This window comes from Elaeis guineensis, chromosome 16 (genome assembly GCF_000442705.2).
Source record: "Elaeis guineensis isolate ETL-2024a chromosome 16, EG11, whole genome shotgun sequence".
NCBI classification, from domain to species: Eukaryota; Viridiplantae; Streptophyta; class Magnoliopsida; order Arecales; family Arecaceae; genus Elaeis; species Elaeis guineensis.
The window spans coordinates 28,309,967-28,328,812 of NC_026008.2; the positions used below are offsets into that span (position 1 = coordinate 28,309,967).

The following is an 18,846-nucleotide window of genomic DNA, read 5'->3' on the forward strand; positions in this document are numbered from 1 at the left end:
ATCAAACCAGGCATCCAGGGCCAAAAGCCCCAACTATTCCATACTTTACATAAAAACATGAGAAATGAGACAAAAAAGATAACACTTTTCTTCAACAACTGTTCAGGATACAATATTGGAGGTCCATAAGCTTAAATGGAACAAATGCATTTTGGGGCAAGAGCACCATTCTTAGCCATTAAAATTTAACAAATTTTGAATTCTAAAAACGAGAAGAATCTAGCAAAATTCACTAATGTAACATCAAATAATAGAACTTTGTTATCAATTATATTTTGCCAAAAAAAGGAACTAAGACAAAGACAATTAGCTCCTTTACACAGCCATGTCCTAATCATTGTGCCGGTGTTCTTACACCCTCGTCAATTTTGTGGTCAAAGGCAAATGCTGCATACATTTTTTTATTGTTTTATAAAAGAAAATATTCTTTTCGCAAAAACATGCTACTTTTAAACCTATGCACAAATTTGCAATAGTTAAGGATGTTTAACTTCTACAGTATCATTGATGACCATCCAACATCTTGCATCAATTCACACCAGAAAAAAATACAAATTCTATACAAATTCCTTCTCTTCATCTCCCTCACAAATAAATAAATAAAAAGCCTACAATATTATTCTGACATCCTCCAATAGATTCTTCATGTGTTATTTTGCATAAAATAGTAATAAAGTAAAGCAATGATACTTTAGGTGAAAGAACATCGCAAATGCTATGACTTTCCACTCAAGATGGAAATTTCATATCATAAATACCTTAGCCCAAACCACCCTATCAAAACGTTAGTTCAGTTATCAACTTGTCTACAAGATAGATTAAGTCCTTGAGAAAAGGACATGATAGCACCCCACACCACCAAAAAAAGAGAATAGAATAAAATAAAAATAAATCCCACAAGTGATGATACTACTCCATCCAACAAAATTTCTACCAAATATTTCCACCATTAGGTCTCAACATTTGCTCTAAAACTTGCTAATCTTCAAAAGGAAAAGAAAGGAATTAATTGCAAATTCCATTTGACTCACACCTAAGAAATCCACAATCTAGTGCAAGGATGAGACACGCTTGAAGCAAGAAAAATTGATAAAACTTTCCACTATAGAATGATAAATTTTGTTTAAATGATAAAAAAAAAAAAAAACTTTACTAATTTTTCACCCTCCTGCTATTTTCCCAAGAAAATATCTCATTGAGCTCCACCCGACAAGTAGAACGAAGCTCTCAAATAAGCTACAGAAACTAGATTAGAGAGCCAGAAAAATACCCAGATGGGTGATTCATTATCTTCTCCATTAGATTCAGTGATAAACAAAATAAATCACAGTAAAAGATGCCAAGCAGCCCAGATGAAAAGACTGCAGAGTCAACAAGAAGTTACATAATTTTATGGGTCATCCTTTAGACTATATCTGCCTTCTACCTTCCAACTTCGACTGCTAGCGAACAAGCATGCAGAATGAAAAGGCCCTGGCACTGTTCTAAAAAGCATCAAGCGCCACGAACACTCTCCAATGGATTCAGAAATTACATAACTGAGGCCTCCTCGAGCATAGCAAAACAAGAAAAAACAGTCTTAATTTACCTACACGCAACCAAGCAGAGCACCGACCTTCTTAGCAAAGTCATCCTCATCATCAAACTCATCTTCATTCTCTTGGTATACATCCTCATCATATTTGCTGTTTGAGTCCCCACCCTCAACTGCCTCATAATCAGACTCTCCATATGTTTGGTCATAGCTTTCCAGCTCTTGATCTTCCATAGCATCCACTTCCATATTATCATCTGCATCAAACATATCTTCTTTAGCTGAAGAACAACCATCACAGATTGATCCCTCTTCTCCATGGTTTAGACCCTCTTCTTCTTCCTTCTTGGCTGTTCTATCCCTGTGTTCTTCAAGGCTACTGGCTTGTCATGACCATCTTTCTTGGTTTCTACTGGAAGAATAGACCGCACATCTGATAAAGCAACTGAGACAGAACCACCTGCTGTATTTTCTCCTTTTCTTCGATCATTTTCATCTCCACTGCTTGCACCATTCGCAGACACTGCCTCTCTTTTTCTTTTAAGAATGATGCTCAGTGGCTTCGGACCTTCAAATGAGAGAGAATCTTTGGGATACCGAAGCCCTGCTTCTTTTGCAAGCTTCATATTATTCAGCTCTAGAGGGGCAGCATCACCTGTACTCTTGGTTGACACCTCTTGAGAATTCTCAATAACCTTTGTACCTTTCAGCTCTGCAAGACTCTTTGGACCAGCAAAATCTAGGGGGCCTGTATCATCTCTTCTAGTTCGCTTTACTATAGTACTCCTTGCATCTGCAGCGAACTCCTCATTTGATCTCTGTCTTACTCTTTCATGATGCCACCCCCAATAATTTCTTGGTCTGGGTGGTGACAATCTGCCTCGAGGTCTTCCTCTATTTCCATTATTATCAGATTGCAAATCATTTGGGATGTTAGGTGAAGACCTTCCAGGGAGTGTAATTCTTCCTTGCAGGCGAGTGCTTATGGAGTTTCCGTGAGGAATCTGCCTTTGATTTTTGTGGGAATGCTGAAGTGATGGTTCAGGAGTTGTTGTAGTAACCTTTGCGACCTGCTGCAAAATAGGATTACCAGATGCCTGCGGGCCATGGGTGAAAGGGCATCTTTCACCTTTCAAACAGTGTCCTCTTTGAAAATGATAGCACGGCGCACTTTGCTTTTTCGTAGTATAAGGAGCATGCCCTGCAGGGATTTTTGTTGTTGCAACAGTTTGTGAAGGAGGTTGAACCAGCCTTGAAGAAGGCCCTTGAGTCCCAAACAGGCCATCAAGTGGCTGAAGAAATAACAGCAAAAATAAGTTTTTTATTCAAACATAAAAACATTTATATGTGCAAAATTAAACAATCTAAACTTATAAACCAAAAGAATATATACAAACAAGCAACCACTTCCACATGAAACAAGTAAATGAAAATAGCTTTCATTGTCCTACATGGATGACATGCAACATTCACATTGAAAAGTCTCCAAATGTGGAATCATGTTTTTGCATGAGTATGAACAAAATATGTACACTAATTAACAGAGTAGAGACTTACTGGATGTCGGAATAAACATTTTGGATTCAGGCAATTCCCATTCAGCCAGTACCAGCAATCCTTGGGGTTGAATATGGCACCCTCAGTATGACGATACTCGCATTCGTTTCCCTGAAAAAAAAAATGATGTTACTTAATATTGGAACTTTAATATAACAGCTGACAACGTGCCATGAAAATAAAATATGTACCAAATCAAGTCTACCATAGACAAGATGAGGGATTCCATTTCCTTGGACAAAGAAAATCAAAGGTGAATACAACTACTATTGGTAATGCATCAGAAAAATGTAAGCATTTGCTACAAAAGTATAGAGATAGGTCTGACACTGCTGTGAGCATTTGGCTACGTCATGTGTGTGTGTATGAGATAGAGACAGGGGTCTCGCCAAAATCCTAACCTTATTGCAGGGAGGTTATCTAAATGTTAATGCATACACACTGCTGGTGGAAACTAACGAGAGATATGGAAAGGCAATTGTAAGATGAGATGGACATTTTCATGTGAGAAACTTCTAAGGACAAAAACCAATAGGTCTATTTACTTGAAAAGTAGAAAAAAGAAAACAAAATTAGATATGAGATAGCACATAGATGGCTGCAAAACATAGCAAGTAATGATGATGCAATAGTTGAAAATGACAAGGGTATTCAAAATGGCTGACTTGGTCTGCCTGCCATGCCTAGTGTCAACTTTAGTTGCCAGAACTAATGGGTGTGCACGCAGATACGGATGCAAGAGAGAATGCAGATATCTCGGATACACTTGAGGGAAGTGCTTAGGTAGGGAATTTGTGAACTTGGCACGTTACACTAGGTTGAAGCTTCCTACTAATACGATGTCACCTAGACTCTTATACTTATCTTGTAATCACCTTTAGATCCATAAAGGCATCACAATTTACTAGATTTATATCTTTGTTGTACACTTAAGCAAGTCTTGTGCTTGAAATCAAGTGCTACCATAAATCACCAATGGGTAAACACTCAACAACAAAGCAACACCACCAAAATTTTTACATATGAGATGGAAAACCTTGGAAACCTTAACAAAACATCATCTTCTAATATTTATATTTGATATTTTGGATTAAGGAAAATAAAGTTTTGTTGAACTTTATTTCCTATGTGCTCCTAGTTATCCTCTCCTTCCTCTTTCCAACGTAGACAATTGGACACGTGCTTGGATACAAACCCTCGAATCCATGTCCATGCAGCACTCGCCACATGAGGAACTGATCCAAAAGATAAAAATAGTGCAAAAATATGGCTTAGCCAAATTAAACAGCTCCCAGTATTGCTTTGCAAGCACAAAATTCTGTGAATTGCCCATAAAAGAAACAATCTGGCGTCACATGATACAGGAGTTGCGCTTCACACAATAATTTAAAATTTTGAGAACATAAATTTCCAATATTCATGACATTGCACGAATACATGGGACACATCTTCTTGCAAGCTTTCAATAGGGATGCAACTGTGATATAACAAATGCCAGAGTGTTGATTAATAATGGGTCAGAAATCAATACTTACCAAAAGGCATCAAAGCAGTTATGTTAATACAAAAACTACCCAAACAAATAAACTATGTGCGATGGATGCTGATGAGTTTTTTCCCAAATTGTGAACTTTAGAACTATGCCAAACAAGTAATTTATGAAATTTATCATCAACTAACGAGACATAACCCTAGATTTTGCACAGAAGCAAGCTCAGAAATAGAATCAGTCAAGCAGATTATAGGGGAAACACAGTTTAAATCAGTTTGAATAATCAAATTTTGAAAATCAAAAAAAAAAAAAATCATCAAAGATATGCGTTAAAGGTTTATCTGATATATCTCAAATCACCACTTAACCCTATTATCGACTCCAAAATCTAATCAGGCATCACTTCCCAAGATTCATGCACAAGAACCTAAAATAACAAACAAAACCGATCAAATTCAACCACTTCCCAAGATTCATGCACAAGAACCCAAACGTTATACAAAACCGATCAAATTCAACCATAATCAAATCCATCTAAAGTCAAGGCCCCAAAAAAATTAAGATAGAGCAAAAAAGAACACGAAGCAAAAAGGAGAATGAAACTATAACATAACAAGAACCGAAAGACCGACTAAGAGAGGCACTTTACCTTATTGCAGGCCAATGGCGACGCCAGGAAGAACACGCAGTCGGTGTTCTTCTTCAGCACCTCATCCTCCGCCGTCGACGGGCGGATTCTCTTCCGCTCACCGCCGTTTTGCATCGCCCTCCCCACTTATCCCCTTCGACGCAAGAAACAATCGGAACAAAGGTCGAGCTGCTCCGACGCGATCAAAGACGGAGACCGAGACGTGAAAATCCGCAGAATAGACAGAGAACTGGAAACAAACAGATCAAAGAACCGGATCCCGGAACTGGAGGAGACGGTGGGAACAGAGAACGAGGAAGGGTTTTCGAGCTTTCTTGGAGCTTTTCTCGCTGCTCTCGTCTCCAAGAAACCTCGTTTAGAGCCTTCTTACCTCCACCTCATGTCATCGCCGGGGTTTTATAGAGTTTGGAAATAACCGTTTCTTCGTTACTAATTATTACTATTTTTTTTCTGCTCCGATTCCGGTTGGGTTTGGACGCATGTTTCTTTTCTTGCAGTCAGATTCGAATGCATCCACGGACAGCTTGGCGCGCGAAGGGGGTGTCACGTGACCGGGTTTTTAGGTTTGTCCTGTTTGGGTTTGGTTGGGTTTTAACTCATGTTTCTTTTCTTGCAGTCGGATTAGGATCCAACTAGTGGCAGAGCGGACCAGAGTGGGCAGTGGCAGAGTGGACCAAAAAATTTTAAAATATATATTATCTATATATTTATATATATAGTGATCTTTTAATATTTTAATCTCATATATATTACGAATCCATTAATTTGAAAAAAAAATCATATAATTAATATATATATTAATTTTTTATAAAAAATAATAAATTTTTTTAAGAAAAATAATTGTTTATTTATTTTTCAATCCGTTATTTATTCTTCAACCTTTAATATGGAAGAGGTTATTGAGATTTTTATACAATCAAAATCATTTTATAAATAGCATAAGATAATATTTTTTACTTATTTTTGTTTATACATAAAATCATATATTTATTAATATTTTTATAATATTTTGATTATATATCTTTATTTTATTATTTATTATAAAATATTTTATTTAAATAATTATTAATAAATTATTACTTTGTCCTCCCAATATTTAATGTTAGGCTCCGCCATTGGATCCAACAGTGGAAGATGCTCTTGCTGGTCTGAACTGATCAAGATTATGAGTTGAATATTTTTTTTTAAATAAAAAATAAAGAACAAAAATTGATTGGGCATTGGGACTCATCCGCTATGGCCTATGGGCATGACCCTCAAGAGATTTTGGCTTCGAGTCATGGTAGTAGTAATTAAACTAGAAATAGATGTAACTATTAGATATTATTTTACTGGTTCCTAAAGCCCAATTTAGATAGGATTTTGTTAGCTCTTAAATTGATTTTGACGATGTTAAAGGTGTTTGAGTACTAATTATGTTTACTAATAATACTTTTAAGAATGATTATAAGATTTTTCAATGTATTTAGTTGGTTTACTCAAAAAGATGTCTTTTCAAAAAAATTCTTGTTCTTAAGTTAAAGATCTTTGGTTGGAAGCAAAGAAACTAAAATTCTCGAAGAAAAGTCTAGTTTAAAAATACCTCTCAATAAATCTATACATGCACAAATTAAGTTTGAGAAGGCAAGTCTAGCTTAGAATAAAATTGATCAAGAAAAATTATCTAAAAATACTTTGTGGCACGCTTGGCATATCACTGAGCCAACTAAATAAGAAGTTTAGCCGATCCAATCTCGGTTTAAGAGAAAGACAAAAATCAAGAAAATTTAAAGAAACTCTCTTAGCTGACCAAGCTTTTATCTTAGTTGATCAAGACAAAGTCTTAGCCAACTCAAATTTTTAGATAGCCGACCAAATCTCAAACTCAAAATGAAGGCAAAAAGATAAAGATTCAAAATATGTTTTGTGAGCTGATCTTGTGATCAAATTAGTCGACTAAGATTAGAGATTAGCCAAATCAAAAAAAAAGATAGTAAGTCTTTTGAGCTAACCCAGAGAATCAATTAGCCAACCAAATAATCAAGTTAGCTAAATAAGAAGAGATCTGATCCGACCCAATCTCAGATAGATAGAATAACAGAATGATGAAATTTTGGCATCTGCTGCTGAGCCGTCTCAGAGTTTTTATTTAGCCAACTCAATGTTGAAGATTAGCCAACTAAGAGCCTAAATGAGTCAACTCATAGAATTCTGACAGAATAATGGTTAGTTTTTCAAAATTTTCAAAATGTGTCTAAAATAGTTCCAACAACTATTGTCAAGCTTCCAATGGTTAGAGGACTAATTGTAGACATTTTTTAGGCCTTAAATATGAATCATGTAGGGCCCCACTACGGCAAACTTAATGTTTGCATAATTGCTAGCTAAGCTTAAGAGTGGATCTCGTTGAGACATAGGGATGGGATAGGTTAGGAGTAGTAAGATCTTCCTGAACTCATCTTGTTACTTGATACTGAGACTGAACTCCTTTCCATTGCTTGATATTGAGATTCCATACAAAACTCTACAGTAACACTACCAATGACCTGCTATGCCAAGAAACCTAGTAACAGAGTCCTGACAGTTTAGATTTCAACTATATCAGTTCCGAAGATATGCTCAATTCATGATAAAAATAATTTTCCAGCTTGTTTTGCCACAAGATTAGGGAGATGTGCATGAGAGTCGAAGCATCTTTTATTTCATTCCCTTCATATATACTATAGACCCGTAGCCAACAAGACATCCAATCCCTTCAAGATGGGATTTTCGGATTCCTCCAATCTCCAATTAGTCCATAGAGCAATTTAGGGTGTTGTTACCTCATCAAGATAAAGATTATAAGAGCAGCGACCAAACCTCTCTCGAAAATGGGCATTGAAGGAACAAGTGATCGGCCATCTCTTGTCCCATATTGCAAAGGCTGTAGCTATCCCTCGCCTTCCATCCTTGCTTGGTGAGGTTATTCTTAGCGAGTATTTTATCATGATAACTAAGATAGAAGAAGACTTTAACCTTTTTCAATATCTGAATTTTTCAAACAAGCGAGCTGAATAATGGTCTAATACCACATCAAGAAGGCATCGTTCATTGAGAACATTTTCGATGAAAACCACCTCCATTCTATATTGTCTGACTCATTCGATAAACTGATTGTTGTCAAGCACTACCTCAGCTTTTCAAGATCCTCTTGGGCACCCGATGGCATGATAAGAGGCCAATTCTTGTTATCTATGAAGATGTTGTAAGCCTCCACCACACTAACTTCATGGCTAGGAATAAAAATATATAATCATAGGAATAAAACCTTAATTGGCTGATCAAAAAGCTAGTTATCTTGCGAGACTAAAATGTTCAACCCATTCCCTACTCGAAACGTCATGAGCGATTGAAATACACCTTTTATAACAAAAATATTTTTCCAGGATGTGGATGGTCGTCAGTGAGATTGGTTGATCTTGATAGTAAGCCATCTTGACTAACCTACTCCAAGGCTTGGGGGTATCCCATAATATTTTCCACCACCATTTGTAGTAAATCACCTGATTGAACACTTTAACATTGATGATCCCTAATCCACCAAATACTGTTGGTCGATAGATTGATGATCATTTAAGTAGGTAGCATCTAGGTGAACGTTGCTCCTCTCCACTCCATAAGAATGCCTGACGAGCTCTGTCGATCCTTTGAATGATGTTAGACGATATGACGAAGTTGGACATCCAATAAACCATGGTTGGTGTGATAACCACATTAATTAATTTCACCCTTCCTGCAATGGAGAGTAGTTAGCCTTTCCATCTCGCCATTTTCTTTATAATTTTCTCCACAAGCAGATTCCAATCATGCATCTTTAGTCATTTGTAGTGTAAAGGTATATCCAAGTATATGAATGGGAATCAGCCACTTGACTTCCCAGTATGGAAGCTAGTTGGTTCTTTTGCGAATCCTGGATGCCCAGCCTGGGATAGTGGATTTTTTGAAGTTGATCTTCAAGCCTGATAGCAGTTGGAAGGAGTATAGAATAAATATGAGAATTTTGATGTATTCTCAGTTTACTCTACAGAAAATGAGTGTGTCGTCGGTGACTTGGACTCTAAAATTATCTGATTATTTCACGATTGCCAATGCCTTCTACGAGCTGTTGGGATGCTGCAATTTTGAGGATTCGATCGAGAGTATCAACAACGAGAATGAATAACTGTGGTGAGATGGAATCTCCCTGTCGTAACCTCGGCCATGTCTGTAAAAATAATTTCAAAAATCCACTTACACCATCTATCACTGAAGCCTCTAGCAGTTAGAAGCCGAAGAAGGAAGGGCCTTGCCACATTATCAAATGCCTTCTCTAAGTCCACCTTATAAATGATTCCTTTGTGCTTTAATATGTTCCACTGATTTATGATTTCATTTGTGGCAGCAAAGTTATTTGCAATGTTCATTTCACAAATAAATGATGATGGTGTAGATGGAAGCATGCTATTGTTGGATTCGTCTCCTCAATCTGCTGCACAATGCCCTGCACACAGCAAAAACAAAAAAACCAGAGAAGGAAGAAAGGGAGCAGATTTAAAACTGTTTCTACAATCTGTTTAGGTGATGGCCAATATCTAATATATAAAGGCAAAAGACAAGTCTAAGAAATCCACAACAAAAAATGAAAACAGCCTCCACACTATACGGAAATAAAAAAAAATAAAATAACATCTCACCTATGACCCAGTCTACTAACAACTTCTCTTATTATTTTGCATCACTATTCAACACACCCCCTTGATGCAAAACCACAAACACCAAGAAATTTTCTAAAATATAAGAACTTTCCAGGAGGAAGTGCCTTTATTAATATATCTGCAACCTGCTTATTTGTTGCACAATTTTTTATCTTGATCAAACCTTTGGAAACCATCTCCCGCAAGAAGTGATGACAGATGTCAATGTGCTTAACACGGCCATGATGAGAAGGATTTTTTGATATGAAGATGGCAGCCATGTTGTCACAAAAGATCTCGAATGCATTTAACTGAGGTTGTTGGAGATCTTCAATAATTCTTCGTACCCAAATTACTTAGCATGCTGCAGCTGCACCTGCAACATACTCAACTTCAGATGAAGACAATTCAACTGTTGCTTGCTTTTTTGATGTTCAGATAATTGCTCCTGAACCAAGGCTGAAAAGAAATCTTGTTGTACTCTTTCGATCATCCAAGGAACCTGCCCAATCACTATCACTAAAGCCAAATAAATTCAGGTTAGCAATATGAGAGTACCATATGCCATAGTTGCTAGTTCCACGAACATAACGTAAGATCCTTTTGGCTGTCCCAAAATATTGTCTTGTAGGTTTATGCATAAATCTGGACACCATACTCACTGCAAACACAATGTCAGGCCTAGTATGTGTCAAATATATCAACCCTCCAACCAGTTTCCAAAAAGATGTTGCATCTGCTAGATCTGTGCCATCCTCAAAAGTTAATTTTTCATTAGCATTCATTGGTGTATCAACCTTTTTACAAGCTGTCATGCCAAACTTCTGAAGCAAATCAAGAGTATATTTTCTTGTGAGACAAAAATACCATCCATTGTTTGTTTAACTTCCAAACCAAGGAAATAATGAAGAGCTCCTAAATCTGTTATCTCAAATTCAGACATCATTTGCACTCTAAATTCATGGAGAAGAGATTTGGAGGAGCTAGTATATATAATGTCATCCACATATAAACAAACAACAAGTATCTCACCATCATCTTTCAATTTCACATAGAGTGTGGGCTCATTCACGCTCTTTCGAAACCCTTTTGCAAGAAAATAGACGTCAATTTTACTATACCAAGCTCTCGGAGCTTGTTTCAACCCATAGAGTATCTTTTTGAGCTTATAAACTTTGTCTTCTTTTCCTTTGATCTCAAAACCTGAGGGCTGCTGCACATATACCTCCTCACATAATTCTCCATTCAAAAATACAGATTTAACATCAAATTGATAAACCATCTATTTATTATGTGCAGCAAGTGCTAAAATAATTTGAACAGTCTCCATTCTTACCACAGGAGAGAAGGTTTCAAAATAGTCTATACCTGGTTGTTGGGCATACCCTTTGACGATAAGCCGAGCTTTATACTTCTGCACATTTTCATCAGGATTGTACTTTGTTCAGTACACCCATTTCAGTCCAACAGCTGCTTTTTCTTTAGGCAAGTCAACTAATTTTCAGGTTTTATTTTTTTTAATTGTTGAGATTTCTTCTTCCATAGATTTCCTCCATTCTTCTTTCTCTATAGCTTCCTCAAAACATAAAAGGTCTACAGCCATGAGAGCAAAGTTACAAGAGTTATAAATATCTACAAGTGACCTCACCTTCCTTGGTGTGCTTTAACTTGAAGAATCAGATTCAAGCACTCTATTTGATTGAGTACTCAAAGGAGTAGTGCCTTGAGCACTTGATGATGGAGAGCTTGCAGGAGATTCCAAATTCTCTGTATTTGATAGCTGAAAATCTAATCCAATAGTGGGTGTTACCTACTCAACTTCAGTCCAATTCCAGCAGCTATTTTCATCAAAAATAATATTTCTACTAACAAGTAGCTATTTTATAATAAGATTATATAAGCACTAGGCTTTGCTTTTTTCACTATACCCAATAAACATATATTTAACACTCTTCTCATCTAATTTCTGATACTTTTCTACACTAATATGGGAATACACAATGCTTCCAAAAACTCTTAAATCATTTACCTCTGGCTTCTTATTATGCCAAGCCTCAAATGGAGTATGATTCCAAACCACTTTTGTGGGAGAAATGTTAAGAAGATAAATAGCTGTTGCCACTGCTTCTACCCAAAAAATGTTTGGAAGCTTCTTTACTTTTAACATAATTCTAGCCATCTCAACCACTGTGCGATTTTTTCTTTCAGCTATGCCATTCTGCTCAGGTATGTAACTTACTGTAAGCTATCTTTTGATGCCATTAAACTGACAAAACTCAACAAACTCATTAGAACAAAATTCTCCACCTCGATCAGTCCTCAAAACATGAATAGACTGCCCACACTGTTTTTCAACATGTGCTTTAAAAATCAAAAATTTGGAGAATGCTTCAAATTTATTCTTTAAGAAATACACCCAACACATTCTGCTATAGTCATCAATGAACAAAAGGAAATACTTACTATTGTTCAGAGATGATGTTTGCATAGGTCCACAAATGTCTGCATGCACCAGTTGAAGTGGCTTCTTTGCTCTCCAAGACTTTCCACAAGGAAATGATGCCTGTTGATGCTTGCCATATATGCATCCTTCACATACGTCCTGCATTTGTTCAATTGATGGCAGTCCAACTACCATTTTCTTCTCATGTAGTAACTTGAGCCCATGAAAGTTTAGATGTCCATAACATTTATGCCACAACCATGAGTCATTTTTAACATTAACAACCAAGGTATGATCTATGGAAGAAGTTTTCATAGGAAATATCCTATTTTTTATCATACAAACTTTCATGAAGGGCACATCTGAACCTTTTTTGCTAATAACACATTTGTCATCACGAAAAGAAAGCAAGTAGTCTCTTTGAAGTAATTGCCCAACACTAATCAGATTGTGTGCTAAACCAGGAATATATAAAACATCATGAATGAACTTCTCATTTCTTGATTTATTGCGAATCACAATAGTACCTTTGCCTTCTAACTGAACTTGCTTGTTATCACCAAGATAAACTGGGACCTTCACTAATTCATCCAAATTCTAAAAATTCTCCTTGACACCCATCATATGGTTGTTGCAACCACTGTCTAGAAATCAGATATCAGCAATACTTACTTCACCATTCAAACAAGTAAGAAACAAATTATTCTCCTCTTTCTTTTCTTCAAAAAAATTTGCTTCATGCATAGAATTTTTGATAGAATTTTTTGATATGCCCATATTTTTTACAAGAATGACACTGCACATCAGAAAAATTGTTACTCCGTTGCTTGGTGAAGTTGTCTTGGTTACCATACCATAAGATCTGCCACGACCACATCCTCGGCCTCTTCCATGGCCATGACCTTCATATCCACCTTAACCACAACTTCGACCTATGATTTTATTTGTCCTATGTTCAGCTTTGTCTGAAGAGATCTCCATCTTTGCTTGACAAGCTTACTCAATGCCTTCCTCCTGCGATCTATTAATTCTCTACTCATGAGCTTGCATAGAACCTATTAGTTCATCAAGAGAATACGTACTTAAATTTTTAGACTCTTCTATGGCTGCAACAACATGGTCAAATTTAGATGGCAGACTCTTCAACACTTTCTCAGCAACCCTTTGATCAGGCAAGTTTTCACCCATAGCACAAATTTGATTAACCACAACTAAAACTCTAGAGAAAAATTCATGGATAGATTCTAAATTTTTCATGAAGAGAGTTTCAAAATCACGATGAAGGCCTTGAAGTTTAACAGTTTTCACCTTGTCTGAACATTGATATTCCTTCTCCAAAATCATCCAAGCTTTCTGAGATTTTGTAGCTGCTGCTATCCTTAGAAAGATAGATTCATCTACAGCTTGTTATCACCAGCAGGGCCTTTGAATCTTTCTTCCGATTCTCCTTTAACTCATGCCTCTGTTGAGCAGAGAGATTAACTCCTCCATCACCTGGTATTGCATAACCACTTTCAACAATTTCCCATAAATCTTGAGACAAGAAGAAAGTTCTCATTTTAATCTTCCAAAACTCATAACTTGCACCTTTAAAGATAGGAATCAAAGACTGAGTAACACTTAAACTGCTATCACTGGCTGCTGCCATGATGATTTCTCAGAGAACTTTCATCAAACAGTTCAAGGGCACAAAATTTTCTTACCAACTTCTTGGAGAACGACCACCTGCAGTTTGATCTTCTCCTTCAAATAGCCCTTCCACAGCAGTAGAACAGCCCCCCAAAAAGCTTTCTTCCAAGTACAAATCACACGAACTTGGCTCTTGTCACGGCCCAGCCCATAGGGCTCTTGGGCCTGGCAAACTTTGGAGAAGCCCAAAACAGAGCCCGACGGGAGGAGGAGGAAGACTCCTAACTGGAGTCTTCTTCCCCTCCGACCCCGGTGAAATCGGACCCATGGAGTCTGGCTTAGGGTAGGATAGCTCCCCTATAAACCCTCCTTCCCTCCCTTAAGACTTTCCACCGGCGATCTTCGAGCTTGATCTCTTGATTTCTTCCGTTGAAGCCGTGACCTCTCGTACTCGTGCTCGTCGAAAATCAGAGCCGACGATGCTGCTGAAGCTTGAGGTAAACCCTTCTTCTCCTTCCTCTCTTTTCCATGGCTTCGTGCACCCTCTTCGGCCTTCGAGATCGTCGGAAAATCCATGAACAAGGTGACCCTTGTTTTGTTCTGTTCGGCCGGGCCATCTTCCTCTCTTTTCCGGCCACCGGCACCGTCGGTTGCGGCGTCCCATCCCCAAGATCGGACCCTCATCTCTCTATCCCTCTTCCCTGAAGGTCTTGGCCGTCGGTGACCGATCAATGATCGAAAAATTAAAAAAAAAAAGGGCGGATCCCCTGTTTTTCGAAAAAAAAAAAAAAAGAAGGAAAGCTTGCTGGTCGAACTCCGTCGCCGACCGACTTCGCATGGTCGGCCATCATTGCCTGACCTCCGATGAAGCCACCCACCTCATCAGAGCTCGGGTCACTGGAGGGGGGACCTCACGGTCTTCCCCTGTTTCGGCCCAAGGGAGGCCACGGGAAGAAAAGGAAAAAGAAAGAAGAAGAAAGAAAAAAGAAAAAAGAAAAGAAAAAGAAAAAGAGAAAAAAAAAGAAAGAGAGAATTTTCTCTCTCTCCTTTCTCTTCCTTTTTCCTCTCTCTTCTCTCTACCTTCTCTCTCTAGACCTTTTTCTCTCTCTTGATGGATTTTATCTCTCTAGTGTCTTTCTCTTTTTGATTTCATCACGGATCTTAGGATAAACTTGAGATGAAAATAAGATGATCTGAGATTGCTCCGAAATTCGTGCAGTAGATTAAATCCCGATATGATCTTTATTCAAAATTGATAACATCAATCATTGTTAATCCATATTGAGTCATCCTGATATGATCTTTGATGATTTCGATCATGATTGCCTCATCTGAAGGATACAAAAATTTTCTCTCTCTATTTTCTCTCTCCACTTTCTCTCTCTACTTTTTTTCTCTAGAATTTTCTCTCTCTAAAAATCTTATGGATCAGTGGAGGATCCAGATACTTAGATAAATCCTAATTTTGATTAATCCTAAGAGAGGTCCTCGATTTGTATTATTAGGATCGATTATTGGTAATTTCTCTATATGTGATTTTTATATTGATCAGTATCATGAAGAGATGTCTGCATATGATATCGAGTAGAATATTTTGTTAAAGAAATTCATAAATCAAAGAAGAAAATTGATTTCTGTGCTTGGATCAGTCACCGGTACGGGTAAGAATCTCTGTACATGATCACTATTATATATATGCTATTTTACTGTTGGTCTTGCATCATTAATTTTGCATCGTCGGATTTGAGATCGATGAATTTATTATACCTGAGATACTGTTATTTGATTTTGAGCATGAGTATGTTATGTCAAGATATATGTATCAGAGATTGATGGCATGATTATATGGATATGATATATCTGAATTGATCATATTGCAAGACAGAATTGATTTGATGAAATCAACACATAATGATTAAATGAAAAGAAAAAAAATATATGGTATGAACTAGCCTTGTCATGTGGAACAGTCGGCCAGGAGCTTATGCTTGGGACAGCTCGTCAGGAGCTTATGCCTGGGACAGCCCCCACTGGCTTACAGGTGGATCAATCGGTCTGGAGCTCATGCCTGAGACAGTCCGTCAGGAGCTTATGCCTGGGACAGCTTCTCATGGACTTTCGTACGTGGAACAGCCGGCCAGGAGCTCATCCTGGGACAGCCTTGAAAGGTTTTTTAAGTGGATTCGATCCGGATGATGACTGAGATATAGACTTGGATAGTCCAGAGCCAGAAAGAAAATGTTAAAAATCATGTGATTATGAAAAGAGAAATGAAAGATAAGACATGAAATAATTATTGAATAAAAGTGTTTCACTTGTTAACATATAATGATGCATCTATTTTAATAAGACAGAAAATTTATGGATATTTGTATTATTCTGGATATTGAACATCGAATTTTATATTTTATTATTTATATTTATTTTTAGATTATATTATTATATCAGTGTGATATGAAAATTCTTACTGGGCTGTAAAGCTCACACCTCTTCATCTTTCTTTTTCTTCTCAGAGTTACAGGACGTTCATGATTGGCTATGGCTTAGATTTATGGGTGAGCAGATGGATAGATAGAGTGTCATAGTACCTGATCAGAGGATTGAAAAAATTTAATTTATAATTATGCAAGATTTTACAAATTATTGTTAAAATTAATTATTATGGATGTTAAGATTGTAATGTGATTTATTTTGGCCTTGCATATTCTTTAGGGCTTGCTCTAAGGAGTGTGCGGCCATCACATATCCGATTCGGATGTTAGGTTCGAGATGTGACAGAATGGTATCAGAGCTTAGATTTAAAATTACTAAGATTATGAAGTGATGTCAAAGCTTTATGTAAGATCAATAGGATATGACAGAGTGATATCTGATCTTAGAGCTTATATTATGATCATTGGAGATTACGATATAAATGATTAGGATGTGATAGAATAATATCAAAGCTTAGGTTTAAGATCACTAGAGATTATGAAGAGATATTAAAATTTTATGCATGATCAATAGGATGTGACAGAGTGATATCAGAGAATATGATAGAACAGTGCTAGAGCTCAGGTTTAAGGTCACTAGGAATTGTCATACAAGTGATATCAAAACTTTGGGATTATAATCAATAAAGTATGATCGATAATATCAGAGTTTAAGATTATGATCATTAAAGGTATGATAAAATGATATTAGAGTTTAGGTTATGATCACTAGAAAATATGATTTAAGTGATATTTGAGTTTAAGATTATAATTATTCAGAATTGTAATTTTAGTGATATCTGAACTTAGGTTATGATCATGAGGAACATGATAGATATAAAAGACAAGATTCAATATTTAGATTTCGAATCAATAGATATTAAGATGAAATTTATGCATAAGTGGCATATGATATCTATAATAGAATTGATGAGTTATATCTTGAATTTCAATTAGTAGGGTGGCCTGAATATAAGAAGAATTGACCCTGGAAGGAAGCGGGAGGTATTGATATATTATGTTGAGTATACTCGATGATTTTGGAATGCTAAACTTATATGGAAGAAAATCATGATAATTTTTTTGATTTTGATGTTAATTATCTGAGCATTACAAATTTTAAATTTATCAGAAGGAAGTTAAGATATGGTCTAAGAAGAAATTTCATCATATGAGAGAGAAATATTTTTGAGCATTGAATCTATAAGAGGAACATATATGAAACTCAATCTTAGATGAAAAATATATATATATATACTTGAATTTTATTATGAGAATATGAGACACACATCTTGATGAAATCTTTGGTTACTCAAAATATCATATTCTGAATATGATTCCTTGATCTTTCAAGTTGCATTGAATTTCAAGTCAAAAATTTACTTTTCTAAGTGGATCAAAAGTATTTTGATATTGTTGTTAAATTAAAGAAGAAAATTTATTTTGTCAGAGTATGATATACAGGTTATGATGAAATCTTTAATAATTCGTATTACTATCTGTGGATTAGTTTTTTTTAATTTTTCTTGTGATTGTTGAAGATGGTGAAGTGTATTAATTATTCAAGTCAAAGTTTGGATTTTTTAAATTGAACTAAGACATCTTGCTAGTATTAAATTTTGAATGACTTTTACACGGGACAAGATTTTGTATGGATTTATCGATTAATATTAAGGGTTGTGATGAAGAGAGCTCTACAAGAAATAATCAAGTTGATTCTACTTGCTGTTGGCTTGAGTTCTTCTAGTTTGTCAAGTTAGAATTAATTCTTTTAAAAAAAAAGATTGATTTAAAATTATCAAAATAATTGTAAGGTAAATCTAAGGTTAACTCCAATCAATTCTAGACATGTTGGATTCTTGAAGAGTGATGAAACTTATGCAATGATTTCAAATATAGAAAGTGGATCAAGATTTAATTTTTATATGCTATACCCAAAGGTAGTAAAGATAAAAAAACTTAAAATTTTGCCCTAAGTCTTATATGAAATTTGAAGGTTGGATCTATCCTGGATTGATCTAACATACAAGGATATTTTATCCTTGATAGACCTATATAATTTGATAAATTAAGATCAGAATGCGCAGCAAAAGCGTGGTGGATTAAATTGATTAGAAATATTAATCTTTTAAATCAAAAGATATTATGATGAAATACATTAGTTGTAAATAAGAAAGGATTTTATTGATAATGAAAGGATGCTATAAATTTTGATCTAATCTGATCATAGCCGGATAATTTTTGTCAGTAGGTTGCTTCATTGTAGATAATACCAAGAAATTCTAGATATCTCAAGTTTATTAACAGCTTGATAGTTCTGATATTAGTTCAAACTTAGAATGTCCTGACATAGATCTCATATTTTTTTTAAAATTTAATA

General features: G+C 36.0%; 1 protein-coding gene across 1 annotated transcript; it reads right to left on the reverse strand.

Moving 5' to 3' along the window:
- Positions 1–1,303: 1,303 nt before the first annotated feature.
- LOC105059392 (zinc finger CCCH domain-containing protein 19-like) lies at positions 1,304–5,474 on the reverse strand. The gene is given in 5 exon segments (XM_073249804.1): positions 1,304–1,920; positions 1,923–2,826; positions 2,928–2,981; positions 3,092–3,202; positions 5,233–5,474. Coding segments are annotated over 5 exon segments (1,515 nt in total). The 5' UTR covers positions 5,347–5,474; the 3' UTR covers positions 1,304–1,588.
- Between the last annotated feature and the right edge of the window lie 13,372 nt (positions 5,475–18,846).